The 15,026-nt window shown below is 36.0% G+C and overlaps 1 protein-coding gene across 2 annotated transcripts in view; it reads left to right on the top strand.

The window, feature by feature from the left end:
• Positions 1-223: 223 nt before the first annotated feature.
• Positions 224-15,026, top strand: part of rftn2 (raftlin family member 2) — a 30,832-nt gene continuing 16,029 nt past the window's right edge. The window contains exon 1 of one of the 2 annotated variants that reach the window (XR_015498804.1): positions 224-704. Coding sequence is in view for 1 of the 2 variants with exons in the window: in NM_213420.1 (NP_998585.1) it covers positions 566-704 (139 nt within the window). In the remaining variant the exon portion in view is untranslated. 2 annotated transcript variants of the gene reach the window in all.

The following is a 15,026-nucleotide window of genomic DNA, read 5'->3' as shown; positions in this document are numbered from 1 at the left end:
TAATTGGTCTTATTCTATTTTACAGTGCATGAATCACGTTATACGGAACCTGAATTAACGCATATATTGTACAGTATGCCAATGTTAATTGTTTGCAGCGTATTTATGATTTCTTCTTTTATAATATGTATGATTCGTTCACTCACGCCCCTCCTCCTCATTAATATGCAGTCCCGCCCTGGTTAATAATTCAGCATTAACCCCGTTCTCCGTCTATCTCGCCGCGCCCCCTCATTAATTTCAGCACGCTTTCAGCCCGCAACAACTTTGCTTTATTATTTCGCGGCCATTTAGGGAGAGTGAATGTGATTTGGGTTTCTATTGTGGATCTGAATTCCTTTACCTCACATCAACTTCACAAAGAGTTTCAGAAAGTGTACCCTCTCGCAGCAGGATTGGTGATCTTTGCTTGATCACTTAGTTAGACTTGAGCCGTTTTCTTTAAGGGGATCGGGAACGTCATCCTCGGTTCAGCGCCACTCCCAAAGGATTAAATTGTTGGAATATGGAGCAAAGCCACTAAACACAGGAGCAGGAGTCCGAGTGTGCTGGGGATCCCGCTATAATGGGATGTGGACTACGGAAACTGGAGGACCCGGAGGACAGCAGCCCGGGGAAAATCTACTCCACGTTGAAGAGACCACAAGTTGAGACCAAAACAGACTCCGCGTACGAGTATGTGCTGCTAGACTTCAGTCTGGAAGGTAACTCATCATCACTGCAAGTAAAGTTAAGAAAAAAGATAAGTTATAAAAAAAAAAGACCAGTTATGTTCTCAGTTCTTACCACAATAAAGAATAATATTAAAGTTAATCACCACTAGTTTTCAAGGAAATCTAACATATTAAAAGCTTACTAACATAAACCGTAATTTTAAGTCGATGTTTTGCCTAAACTTATACCAACCATGTTATATTTTAATCTTGCAACGGTGTAATGAATGGAAAAGGAGCTCTAATGTTATTTGTTAATTTGGCTGTGTCTCAAAACTCGGTAAGTTGCTTGGCTGGTTAGCTGTAACACGTGCCGGTGGTGCCCAGAATACTCCCTAGGTAGGTAGCTCACTAGGATTTGAGCCAGCACCATATTTTCACTTTTTTTTAAACTTGTGCCATGATGAATCCTGGCATGTGTGTCCTGGAGTGTGTTAGGGCTTTATACGGTTTTACCCAGCAACAGCCTGATCTCCTGTGGAAATAGGTCAGGTTTTTTTACGTTACCTCCATATAAACGGCGTCTGGGAGTCACAGTCAGCAGCAGCAGCACCCGACTCTGAGCAACAGTTTCCACTATTTGAATTTCCTTAAATCCTTATTATTTAGGACCGTAGCCAGGGGCGGTTCGGGTGGTTCGAAAGACCCAGCCCCCTACTGACAAATGTCCAGTATTTGTCCCACACATTAGCTCATTTGTCCTATTTTGACTGCCATGCCATCATAAATTATCAAAATAACCCATCGAAAAAGCTTTAAGACCTAAAGTAAGACTTGCAAGTAAAGTCAACTTTCATTGTATTATTGTTAAATAGAGAAAACATTTTAGAAAGTAACTTTTATTCCAAACATTGGACCTTGAAAGAAAAAATAAAATGACCAATAAAACGTAAATCACTAAATGCAGCCAATATTAAAGTTACTTATGATGCATATTTGGCTATTATTGTTATCCATAAATTATCAAATGTACTTTTTACAAGAGAGGTTGGACAAATCATGAAACTACATCAGGAGTCAGGAACCTTTTTTCAGCAAAGAGAATGTTTAATAGGCATTTTTTAAAAGAGCCATTGGGGTGTATGTGCTGTATACCCCAATATATATTTACACACGTTTTACTACTATGAATAATACAGGCTTAAGAGAAACCTTAATTTATGTCCATTCACAACTCAAAAACAAACAAATATGAAGCATCACGTTTTGAGCAAGTCCATGAATGAAGGACAGTTGTTTTCTTTTACCATCACTAACTCATGAATGTTGTTTGAATATACGTGTGCGAGGATATCATAGAAACGCAAATGGTTTGCTATATATTGATGTTGCAATTCAAGTTTATTGGTTGAAACGTCTTTTTATTGTAAACTGATTTATTCATTTTGTTGTAAAAATTACATTAAAAGAAGGAAATTTAATTGTATTTTCAATAGGAAACTGTAAAATATTCTTAAAGGGAAACAGCTGGAGCCTTGTATTTTTGGTTAAAGAGCCACATGTATCTCGCAAGCCATAGGTTCCCTACCACTGCTCTACATTATCATACATTTTTTGCTATTCAAATGAGTAATGAAGTTTGCCCTGCACACTCACGTTTTTTTAAAAAACCTTTTTGGTGCGTTAATCATGTCAATAATAATATTCAGAAGGTCATAATTCACACTCATTGTATAATTGATTTTTAAAGTTTTTATTTTACATTCTTCAAGTGATACAAAACAGACGTTTCGGCACAATGTCTGTGTTTTGTATCACCTGAAGAATATCAAATAAAAACTATACAAAGTAATTATTGTGCGAGTGCGAATCATGACCTTCTCAGTATTGTTAATCAAATCTCCGAATTCGGACTGGGCAAAAGTTTTTTGGCCAGTTTGTTATCTGCCTTATAAATGACAACAGGCCAGAGTTTTTGTTTTAAAACTAACAGATTCCTATTTTTAACCCCTCGTGATGTATGATGTAATGAATTTGTAGTATAATAGTAGACTATTTTTCATATTTCTTTAATTTAAATCTTTAGAAAATGTTTTTAATACGTCAAAACGTTTGACTATCTGCCAAACTAATCTAGCAAAAAAAAAAAAAATAATAATAATAGTGCTTAAAATGTTGCTAAAACACAGTATTTAAACCTCATAATTAGGAAAATTAGTTAAATAACTGCAAAACATCCAGAACCACACCATTCACCAGGCTGGCTACAGTGTTGTTATTCCTGCTTTTAATAAACTATGTGCTTAATGTTGCCCTCCATTAATAGTTTATGGAATGGAAAGTTGTCGTATTGTGTTAGTTTGCCTGAAGAGGAAACGGATTGTCTGAAATTTGGTGCGGGTTTGTGTCTCAACAAGCCAGATGGGGAGCGGGAAAAAGTAAAATCTGGAATGGTTACTGAAATGCTGCCTTCTCAGACACTCCTCTCATATATGCTCCAGAGTCCAGACCACATTTCAGTCAGCTAGGGTGTTGGAAAAAAAATAGCAAATTTAGTTTTTAATGCAAAATATCTATTACATTCATAAACAAAGGTATAATTTATCCCAAAATAAAATAATTTAAACATCATCAGGACATCTACATCTAGCAAATTACCTGTTTTGTCTTCATAAGATTTGTAGCAGATGAAGGAATTGGTCATAGAATTATAATAATATTTATAATAATGTTTTACCTATATTCAGAATTTTGCTCTGCAGTGCTTTGTTTTATGGTGTCCTGTCAGAAAATAATTCGTACATTTCCATTCTTTTTTTTTTTGAAGGCCATTTCAGCATTTTTGGTTATTTTCATGACCCTACTAAAAACTAAAGATATTTTAAGATGCATTATCTTAAATAACTTGTTTTGGACTAGTTACTTGACTTAGGACTTTTTTTGAGATGTTCTCAGAAATTCTCAGAGCATTAGACACACTCTAGTCACACTTCAAAAAAATATTTTACTGATGATGTGCTATGTCATGAAGTACATGTTTTTGTGTATATATTTGTATAAGTTGTGAGTGCCCTACTGTATTGTACTGTAACGTTATTGATGATTACAGAGTGCTTCTCATTCCATTCTGACTGCCACTTGTTTTAGAGCAGGTTTTTGATCTGGTAAAGCTATAAAAAAAAACATCTAGACGGCTTCTTGATTTATACTTCAACAGGATACTGAAGTTTAGAGAATCCATGTCAAAAGAAGGAAATCTAGTTGGTCCCAAACGCATTGAAAATCTTTATTTCATGATTATTAGTGTTTGGAATGTTGAGTATTTCTGCAGGGTCACGTGTCTTAACCTGCCTAGATGTCAGATCTAGCCATTTAGAAGATGGAAGAGAAAAACGGCTTGCTAAGTAAAAGCTAAATGTCTATATCGATATTGCAGTCTTAAAGTGATGGGTCACTCAAAATGTAATTTCTCTCATCATTCATTCACTCTTCACTTGTCAGACCTATAAATATATATTGTGCTGCTTTTTCTGTTGAACACGAAATAAGATATTTTGAAGAATGTAAAAACGAACAGTCATCAACATCCATAGTATATGATTTTCCTACTCTGACAGTCAATGGCTGCAGTATTCCTCCACACTTTAAAATATCCTAAAGGTAATCATAAAAGATAAGATGAGTTATGAGTACATTTTTATTTGGGGTAAACTATTATGCCAATATGCATCAAGTGCCTCAATAATAACAGAAAAATAAATACTTTTAATGCAACACATCTTCAGTCAGATATCGCACCTTTTCATAAGAACATAAACATGTCCGTGGGTTTCGGAGTGTAAGATTTAAGAGAAAAGTGAAGGGGAATGTTAATTCTTCCTTTGTTCCATCCAGGCTTTCATTCTTGAGAACACCTGGTTTACAGATGCCTGAAGCGACGGTGTCTGACACTGATCATCAGAGCGCTCAGATTATTTAGACAGATCTGCAGATTTTTGCTTTACCTGCGTGTCGAGTATAATCTGTGGAAAGACCTCGACTGAGTTTATGTCTGAAAGTTTTAAGTGATCAATACTGTTGGTTACGTGGCTGCTGTAGCACTAAGCTTGGTTCTTTTCAGCCATATGCAAGAACCACAGCTTGACATGTATGATATGATGATATATGAAGGGTATCGCCTGTAAAATGCCTTAGTTGTTAGCTTGCATACTTGCTTCTCTCAGGCCTGTCTTGTTCTGCTTCTCATGTCAGAACAGGCACAATACTTTCTAGAAAAATAAAGGCTCCAAAAGGAGGTTTTCACAGAAATTTCGTAGCATATCTTTTAGGTTATTTAAACCTTTAAGAATATCATAGTAACAATGAAGATTATGTTTGTGTGTGTGTTGTATAAGAATATTTGTAAAGCATGTTCAACAGTACTAGGGCTGTTACTGCGATGTTTTGTTTTTCTTTGCCATTATTACATAAATACAATTACACCAGATTAAATTGTGATTTAATTAGAATTCAGGTACAGAAATTAAATAAGCAAATGTAAAAAAAAAATGCAATCTTTTTCAATAAAATATTCTTTAATAAACTTTTAATAAAAATGCCTTAAACTCTCTTGATGTGCTCATGCAGTCACAGGACTTAAAACACATGCAAGTGATAAACGTTTGTGCACTTATTTGTGGTTAAAAATCTTAAATGACTCCACAAATGTCATGTTCTGAACTCCGGCTCCTTTTCTGCTATAATCCCAATTTAACATTGCAGATCGCGAAAGCACACATTTTGATATTGATGCTAAAACGAAATATCAAACAGCCCTAATCAATACTCAAGACTTCCAACTTGGGAATATGGAAGGTCTGAGGGTTTGATATGAAATACAGTTAAATTCAGAATTATTAGCCCCTCTTTGAATTTCTTTTCTTTTAAAAATATTTCCCAAATGATGTTTAACAGAGCAAGGAAATTTTCACAGTATGTCTGATTATATATGTTTTTTTCTGGAGAAAGTCTTATTTGTTTTATTTCAGCTAGAATAAAAGCCGTTTTTAATTTTTTTTAAAAACATTTTAAGGTCAAAATTATTAGCCCCTTTAAGCTATATTTTTTTTCTCGATAATCTACAGAGCAAACTATCGTTATACAATAACTTGCCGCCTAATTACCCTAACCTGCCTAGTTAACTTAATTAACCTAGTTAAGCCTTTAAATGCCACTTTAAGCTGTATAGAAGTGTCTTGAAAAATATCTAGTAAAATAATATGAACTGTCATCATGGCAAAGATAAAATAAATCAGTTATTAGAGATGAGTTTTTAAATCTATTATGTTTAGAAATGTGCTGAAAAAATATTTCCGTTAAACAGAAATTGGGGAAAAAATATATGGGGGCTAATAATTCAGGGGGGTTAATAATTCTGTTTGCAACTGTATTTGTTGCTCACGTTGATACTTGGTATCATCTGGATGAGAGAAAGCAAGTCTTTTATAATGTTTTAAATAGTCATCATAGATTTGAATCAGAGAATTTACATTGTTGATTTTTTATTTTATTTTTTATAAATAAAATGCAAAAAAAAAATTTTAATTCCCAAAATGCCATTTATTGAAATGAAACCCCAAAGCATTAAGAAATTAAAATAACATGATCAAATAGTATGAATTTATTTGATCCTAAAGTTATTCACCTTAAAATTGAAATGACCTCATTATTTACTCATTCTCGTGTGATTTTTAACCTTCGTGTAATTCTTATGTTAATCAAAAAAACTACATATTTTGAAGAACGCAGGTGTGCTGGCACACATCAAAAACAAATTGCTGTGGAAGTCAATAGGTGCTGCTACGAGCATTCTTCAAATATATCTTCTTTTGTGTTCAACAGAAGTAAGAATCTCAAATAGGCTTTGAGCTGGTGAAGGGCATGTAAAAAATGACAGATTATTCATTTTTGGGTGAACTAGCTCTATGATGTGGGCCTTTGGTTGTTGAAAGCCAGATGTTCTTGTTGGAGATGCAGGAGACCCAATTACAGTGTGCGGCCTTAATCTTTACCTTGGATCAGATTCACTGCTGTTGTGTGGAAAAATGGGGATTAGCTTCAGTTCAGCTTTTCAGTTGGACCAGCACCTGACCATCTGTATCTCTATTAGACAGACCTTCATTCGGTTTCTTATTTTCAGTGAGAATTAGTTGTGCCTGAGTGAAACTGAATGTATCGTGACCATTTTTATTTTTGGATGAACTATTCTTTTAAATGAAAATACTCAATCAACTGTATAGTCAGAGGATTGAATTGGAAAGATTTGATTCAATCTAATAGTATCGAACAAACCTACTTTCTCCATCTGGGGGGTATGTTGATGTAATCTCTTATTGCATTAATCTCATGCTGGCATGGTGGTGGATTTGTGAATATTAAAATGATTTTCTGACAAGAAATGACACGACAGCTTGTTTTGATGTAGAAATGTAATAAAATAAAGTGTTTTATTTACAGTATAATTAAAAAATTGTTCAATCCAAAGTTGTGGTTCATTTATACCTATTGAGGCTATTCGAGATTACATTTTAGTACATTTTAGCTGAAACTATGGTCCCTAGGGGGTTTTATTTTTTACATTTTTAAATAATTATTTTTTATCTGCACTTACTGTGCTTCACACAGGCGAGTGGGCCTGACAGACCACCAGTAAAAACACTTTTCTCCCAAATAATAAAAAAAACATTCCACTTAACTAACACCTAATTCTCTGAGCACTAACAGTTCCTTTGAATAATTAGCACTTCCACTGTGTATTGCCTCTTGTTGAATTGCTGATTGTCTTGATTGCTTTGGACAAAAGCATCTGCTAAATTTAAATGTGTAAATGTAATGTTGGCTGTCAAAATGATGGTAGCAAGTGACTTAATTTTTTTTTATTACCAGGAAACACAGTTTTAGCTATGTATAAAACAAGCATTTTGTGTCTTCAGAATGTGTCTGTAAAGTTTCAGCTCAAAACATCCATCAGATTATTTATTGTAGCTTTCAGAATATTGGGATTTTCTGCACTGAAAACAATATAGCGGTTTTTTGTTGCCTGTGCCTTTAAAGGGTCACGAAACACCAAAACACATTTTTTGAGCTGTTGACAGTCATATATGTGTCCCACACTGCTAAAAACACTATTAGGACACCTATATTTCACTAAAAAGTGTAAATTGGTTGTTTTTGCGTTATTTCAAGCAAATTCGTACTTCCTGTTTGAAACGAATTTTTGAAGCTGCGTCACGGTCATGACATAATAGCGTTGTATTCCAGCGTGCAGACTGGGCGTCTGTGCCAGAGTGTGCCTTATTACGTCTTACAGTGTGCTGCATTAATGCATGAGTAAGGGTTGGTTCAAACCAATCAGCGCGCTCTATTGTGCAACTTCATTAATATTCATTAGTGTCACCGTCTTTACACCACAGAGACGCCACGTTGTGTTGGCAAAACAAGCGTGAAGTGTTGCTTTTACAGTTTGCTGCCATTAAGTTTCGTTTTCATTTTCTCTCTGTGAGAGCTCATCTGGATCACGTGTGGATTAACGGTGTACGCGACGCTCGACAACAATAATTTACGTGTCTAAGGAGGATTATTGTTTACCTGAGAGCTGTTCTCATCTGCAAACGCTGAAATCCGGATTCCGGATGTAGTCTTCTCTTCATAAAGACGCGGCTCTAGTTGCTGATGATTGTCCTGTCTCTACAGATTTGGTAAGTGAGCGACCAGTGCTCTTTGTATATTCAGTTTGTTCGTATCAAATAAGTTAACTATTGCATTGAGTGCAAACATGTTAGCACCGCATTTAGTGACCGGAATAACACACGCGGCTTTCGGACGCTACCTGCCGTGTGCATCTAAGTTTCCGGGAAATGCGGAGTTTTTTTCTCTCTCATTCGCCGTGCGGTATCAAACATTGCATGAAAAATACACGCATAGAGCAGATCTTCGAATCAAATATCTCATTTGTCGCGAGGGGCATGAATGAATTCCCTGAATGAAAGAGCCAAACTGCAGTTAAAGTCCAACATTTAATAATTTGGCAAATAATTCGACTACAGATGTGCATGTAGGTTAAACACCATCCCTTTCTCCTGTGTATTTTGACTGAAACTCGCGCGTGCCCAAATAGACACTCCCACACCCTCCCACTTTAGTTTCTCCGACACTCCCCCCTAAACAGAGCTGGACACCCCCACTTTTCTGACTTTTTCCAAAGAAGAGGTGTGAAAACACCCTGCTGAAACGAGGGGGTTTCATGGCCCTTTAATGCTAGTTCTCCCCGCCCACTGTTTCCATGTGCCTGTCAGAGAGGGCCTGAATCTCTGTCTCGGCTGCGTCAGATAACAGCCAGACATAAAGAAAGCAGATCTCAAGTAACGTTTGTGAGAAATACTACAGTAAGAACTTTCCCAATGATTATTTGATGTATTTGTTGTGGAGTTAATTCAAGCCTTTCAGCAACGATGCGTCACACACAATGTTGTTAATGTTATACACAGCACGCGTTTAACTTTACACTATTATTGTAACACTATTACATCATCTATTGTAGATAGACTGTTAATGTTGATACTACCATCTACAAACTACAGTGACACCGACAGTGTTTTGGAGCCATTGTATCGCGATACTACCACAGTACAGGTAAACCCTGCAACCCTAATTGACAATTTAGTTTCCTTTACACTCTCAACTAGTTAGTCTACTTTCATACAAAAGACATCTTTTTTTTCCCTAAACGTTTTCTGGCTAATAAAACATCCCATAAATTCCTTCACTCTGCCTCCTCTTTCTGGTGTAGTCTATCCGTTTTTCACAATCCTTCAGTAACCTTTACACCTTCAGACACTTTTCAGTTTTTTTACTTTGTCACGTTTTCCTTTTATTCACCAATTCTGCTGATTCTTTTTTCGTAAACAAGACACACACACACACACACACACACACACACACAGTCCGTCTCAAAGTCTCTAAGGAGAACAGAGGCCTCTGTGTGTGTGAGAGCTGACAGGAGGAGGGGGTTCAATGGTTTTGGACAAATTGCAGTCCTTTTCAGGGTCTATATCTCTATAAAGAAGCCACTTTGTTTGGCCTTTGGGAGCCGTTGTGTAATATGATGTATCTTTAAAGCTCAGGTGTGAAGGACAGACATGCATACTTGCCTATCAAAGCCCCTTTATTTGCCACAGACGCTGCAGTTGGCTGTCAAATGTGACTCAGATGAGCCAACGTTCGTGACCTGTTTACCAGTTTTCAGTGAGAATGCATTTGGTCTCAGAGATGCAAAGTTTGCTTCGTCAGTGTGGGAACCGAAAGTCTGAATGTTTGCGTGTGTTTGTGTTGTGTGTGGTGGAATGTTGTGTTTGTGAGTCTGAGTGTGTGGCATGGGGCCAGTGTTCCCTGTGAACAGCAGCTCTTTGTGGACACAGGAAGTGTGTTTGGGGGATGGGGAGAGGAGAGAGAGACGTCAGGGTGATCTCCTGTCAGAGGCTCCAGACTGGAGGAAGAGAAGAAAACTGAACGGTAGCTGCTCACAGAAACCTTAACATGGGCTCTGTTCCAACAGCTAGTGGGCGGCCTTGATGTTGGCTACCTAGGATGTGTACACTGATCTGCATACTTTGAAAAGGGCATTTTTTGTTTGAAACCAACAAACAAACAAATAAAAACTCTGTCAAAGTATTTTAAGGCAAGTCATTTCACTCGGTGGCTATCTTTGAAATGCCTCTTCTGTTTGAATGAGGAAACATCAAAATCTTCAAAATTACTTGCCAAGCTTACCATTACATTTCAAATTAGGAATCAACAATAACATTAAACAACAACAACTGTCTCTTTAGATTAATTTCTAAACATTTGAATTACAAAATCTGCAAGAATTTACACCTGGTTTGAGTCCCTCTTACAGAGAATCGCCATTCTATAGTGATTGCTGATTGGCTTCTGTACTAGAAGGTGTGGCTTTATTCACCATATTGACCATTACACTTTTCCCTATTCAAAGCTATATGAATACATCTTCTGTATTCTCTAGTCTTTGACTTTTGACTATTTTCCGAAAGTTCATCATCTTTACAGACTCTTTAAAAAAAAACAGTTGCTGTAATGTGTACAAGTAAAATTGTCCTTGTGTTCTGCTGCTAAATTGTAACTGCAATTAAAACATTCTGTCTCTGTCAAATCATGCAATATTTGATAACAACATCAAAATAAAAATCAGCCAAAACAATAACGGTTCATTTATTTTCAGTCAGTCTTTTTTTTCATTTTGGAGAGATAAAAAAACAGTTTTAGCTAACTAAAATAAGAAAAAGTTGCATATTCAAATCAAAGTGATTTAAATTTGAATCGCTTTTACAGTAGGTTTGCACAAATATACACACTTTTTCAAGCACTTTTAATTATATTCCATCAATACTTTTAGGTATTTAGGTATTCAGGTAAACTGATATTTTTTCACAAAATAAATGAAGCGGTTTCTAACCATTGCAGAACACCATTGAATTATATTACTTGAGCAATTCCAGCATTATTGATGTGACATTTGCAGTAAAAACTCGACACATAAATTCACATAGAAAGTATATGTTAACATTATATTGAAACATCTGTTTATATTTTCCAAAACAACTAACCACAGAGTTATGGGATCAGAAAATATCAATCTGTAAACATGTTTTATAGTTTAAACGAGGAAAATAAACATGCGTTATGGATGTGACCAAAAAAGTCGGCGATTTTACAGTACAAAACATACTTTGTAGAAATTCTGTGAATCAAACTGCACAACCCAAAATAAATAATGCTAATCAGAAGGATAAGAGGTGTCTCACTCTAAAATAAAAATGATTCATTTTATTTTATTTTTTTGCATTTATGAGGCAAAAGCTTTATTATGGATGTGTACTTTACAATACACGCCCACACAAAATACCTAAAAAAGGGTTTCGCTGTTTTGGTGAAAACTTAATTTTTTCATGACAAGGTTGATGTCTACATGGAATTGCTCACATATATTTTATGTACTTATTATTTTAAGTAAATGCTGTCTGGACTTTCTATTACAAGGGGGGGGGGAATATAGATATTTCATAATCCACAGAATACCAACCATTTCAAATAATACAAATAAAAATGACTACCAGCTTAGCCTATTACAATGATTTCTGGAGGACGTAACAATGAAAACTGGAACTGATGCTAAAAATTAATATTTGCAATCATAGCAAGAATTGAATGTTATAATGTTCACATTGAAAAGGTCTTCGTGTACAAATTGCCACAGACAGATTTTTTTTAGTGATGTATTTCAAAGTTTTTGAGCAATATACTATCTTCTGTGGTGGAACTGTTGCATATTGAAAAATAATTGCTTTCTCAACTATGTCTTCCAAATTGAATGTTTATTAAAAATTAATTAATAATTGGTAGGGGTGTTCGATTAAAAATCGATTAAAATTTATGCTCAACTTCGATTATCGAATCAAAAAATAGAATCGTCGATGCTGCCACGCCCCCTTGTCACGTTAGCTTGGCTTGCCAAGCGGGAAAAAAACATGCGTGTTGAAGTGCTTGTTAAACTGCAGACACAGGAGACCCGTCGACAGAGCTTAAATCCTTTCCTCTTTCAATGAAGTCGTCGGTGTGGAAGTATTTTGGATTTCCAGTTTGTTAGGTTAACAACTTTCGTGTTGTCGACAAAAAAAAACACAGTTTGCAAGCTCTGCTATGTACGTATTACGGTTGGGATGATAGACGATGGGCGCATCGCGATCCTCCGCCCCGCACCCGTTGCAAATCCGCTCGCGAAAAATACACACTCAGGCCCTGTTTACACTAATATGTCTTTGTTTTTAAATGGCATTTTAGAACAACAACGATCCACATCCACACTGGCGTATAGCATTTCTGAGCAGCCCTCCTTCCTCACTACCGCTGAAAACGCACATCACGTGACCACACACACTCATTTACACACAGATACAGACGCACACACATTGTAATGCGCTCGAGACAGCGGGTTAAGGCAGTCAGCGAGTCAGTAGACTGCTTCCATCTTTTACTTTCACACAAGTACTTAGTCATTTTAGCAAACACCTCAGATACTGTTGGCTGGTTTCTGTTGGTTGTGCACCTTTTTTACCGACGCCATTATAACGACACAGATCACTGCCTATTCACGAGTCCTGCAGAAAAAAAGTGATTGACAGGTGGTAATTATGTGTGTAACTTACCTTTATTTATTTACTGTTTGATTTGTTTATGGGTAAACAAAGACCATGCAAGTCAGGTAGTTTAAACGGTAGGCTACTAATAATTAATTCGTTATTAATTAATTAATTATTCATAATCGAAAATCGAATCGTGACTTTAGAATCAAAATGTAATCGAATCAAGGATTTGGAGGATCGTGACACCCTTAATAATTTGTGTGTAAACACAGCAAAGTTTACTGCACAGAGTATTTGGTCCCTCTTTAAACAAGGGCAAACAGGTTGGTAATAAGTAAAGCTGCTGTTTGTGGAGTTGCTTAATCCTCTGCTGAGATTTTGAGAGATTCAATTTCAGATTTTATTTCACCTTATTTCATCTAAGACTGTAACTATGTTTCCATCTAACTATTTTTATATGCTACTCTAGCATAAAAAACTTATGCACATAACTGAGTGGGATAAACTTTTTATCCAATAGGAAAAGATGCGCATAAACTACGGTGGTAACACTTTTACCACATAAATTTCAGTATGCGCTAGGGTTGTAACGGTATGAATTTTTCACGGTATGATAATCGTCTAAAACAATACCACGGTTTGACGGTTTCGCGGTATACGGTATGTTACAAAATAATAGAACAGTGAAGCAAATTTGACTTTTTCCAAATAATATATTTTTAGTTACTATAAACAACACCACTTACAATGAACAAATAAAAATAAGAAAATAATAAATAATGTGTCAAAGTCCAAATAAAGTCCAAATAAACATGGTGCAAATCCTCAGTAAAAAATAGATATAAATATTTACTATACTATAAATAGTTACATAACGAAACTAGATTCAATATGGAACATCCCTAGATTTTATGTGCCAGCATGGATATGGTTGTCTATGGATATGGATATGGTTGTCTGCAATGCAGACAAACAGCTGCATCTTCATTTGCGTCTTTTGAAAACAGCAAGAGCAGCAGTTCGTCTTTGCTGTGTAACTGTTTTGTCATGTTTCTGTGCTGCTGTGCATGCAAAAGTACTTAGTATGAGAATTATTTCATGCAAAACTTTTTTTTTGCGTTTTATTTAGCCGCGCATAAATGTATGCCTATCTCTCATTCCGTGTTGTTCAAAAAGCTTGGTCCACAAGCAAAAGCGAAACCTATGCTTATTGGTTGTGATATAGCGAGTTTGAACCAATCTGAGCATGGAGGAGGGACAATGCATCAATGTATCATGTCTGATTTGTCCGGAGACACAGTGACGAGCGTTTCTTTGTCAAATCAGCGTTGTCAAATGTTGATGACGTAACCGCACTGATTCCGGAGCCTCTGAAAGTCCGCGAATGTTATGTGATACAGCACTGGAAAGCTGAGATTCTCTTCTTTATGCCAATCTTTGAATTGTATGAATCGGATCAGCGGATCAAAAGTTATTAAACATTTAAGAGCAATACTTATTTTTAGCCGCGGGTGGCTGTCTCGGTCTTTAAGGGTTAAAACCGTTGATATGCAATTGTTCATGGTATGATAATCGTGCACGTTCAAATCGTGGTAAACCGTCATACCGGTATATTGTTACAACCCTAGTATGCGCATTAAAAAAGGTCATGTGATTTTGTTATAAGAGATCAGACTTGTTTTGGTCATTTCTAAAATGTCTTACTGTTTAAGTATTAGTGTTATTATATCATTAATGACCTCCAGAATCGTCTGACACCTTTACACGCCACCGCGCGTTCACTGCGTGCAGGATTGCCTTCTGAGGCGCAAGTCATTTATTAGATGAAGATAAGATGGATGCAGCTTCTCCTACAGCAGGAAATTTCGTTTTTACTGTTGATATTTGGCACCAGTTGATCAGAAAGTGACGATTTAGTTCGTTTTGATTCGTTGAATGGAAGCTTTATTCTCACATCTTTATGCGATTATCCAGTTTTGCGCTTAAAGTTCATTCCCATTATTGGATGGAAACAGCTTGTGACTGAAGTCATTTATAGTTTTGTGTTTCTCTTCTGAGTTTCTGCTTATTAACAGCAGATGTTCATCATCAGTGCTTAATCATCAACCAATTAATCCTTTAATTTTCTCATTAACTTGCGTAACATTAACTCAATTTAGAAAGGGACCAAATACTA

The sequence above is a fragment of the Danio rerio genome, chromosome 9, assembly GCF_052040795.2.
Source record: "Danio rerio strain M-AB ecotype USA chromosome 9, GRCz13ab, whole genome shotgun sequence".
Classification (NCBI taxonomy): Eukaryota; Metazoa; Chordata; class Actinopteri; order Cypriniformes; family Danionidae; genus Danio; species Danio rerio.
The sequence above is the reverse complement of the archived record's forward strand: the minus strand, read 5'-3'. Positions and strand labels throughout refer to the sequence as shown.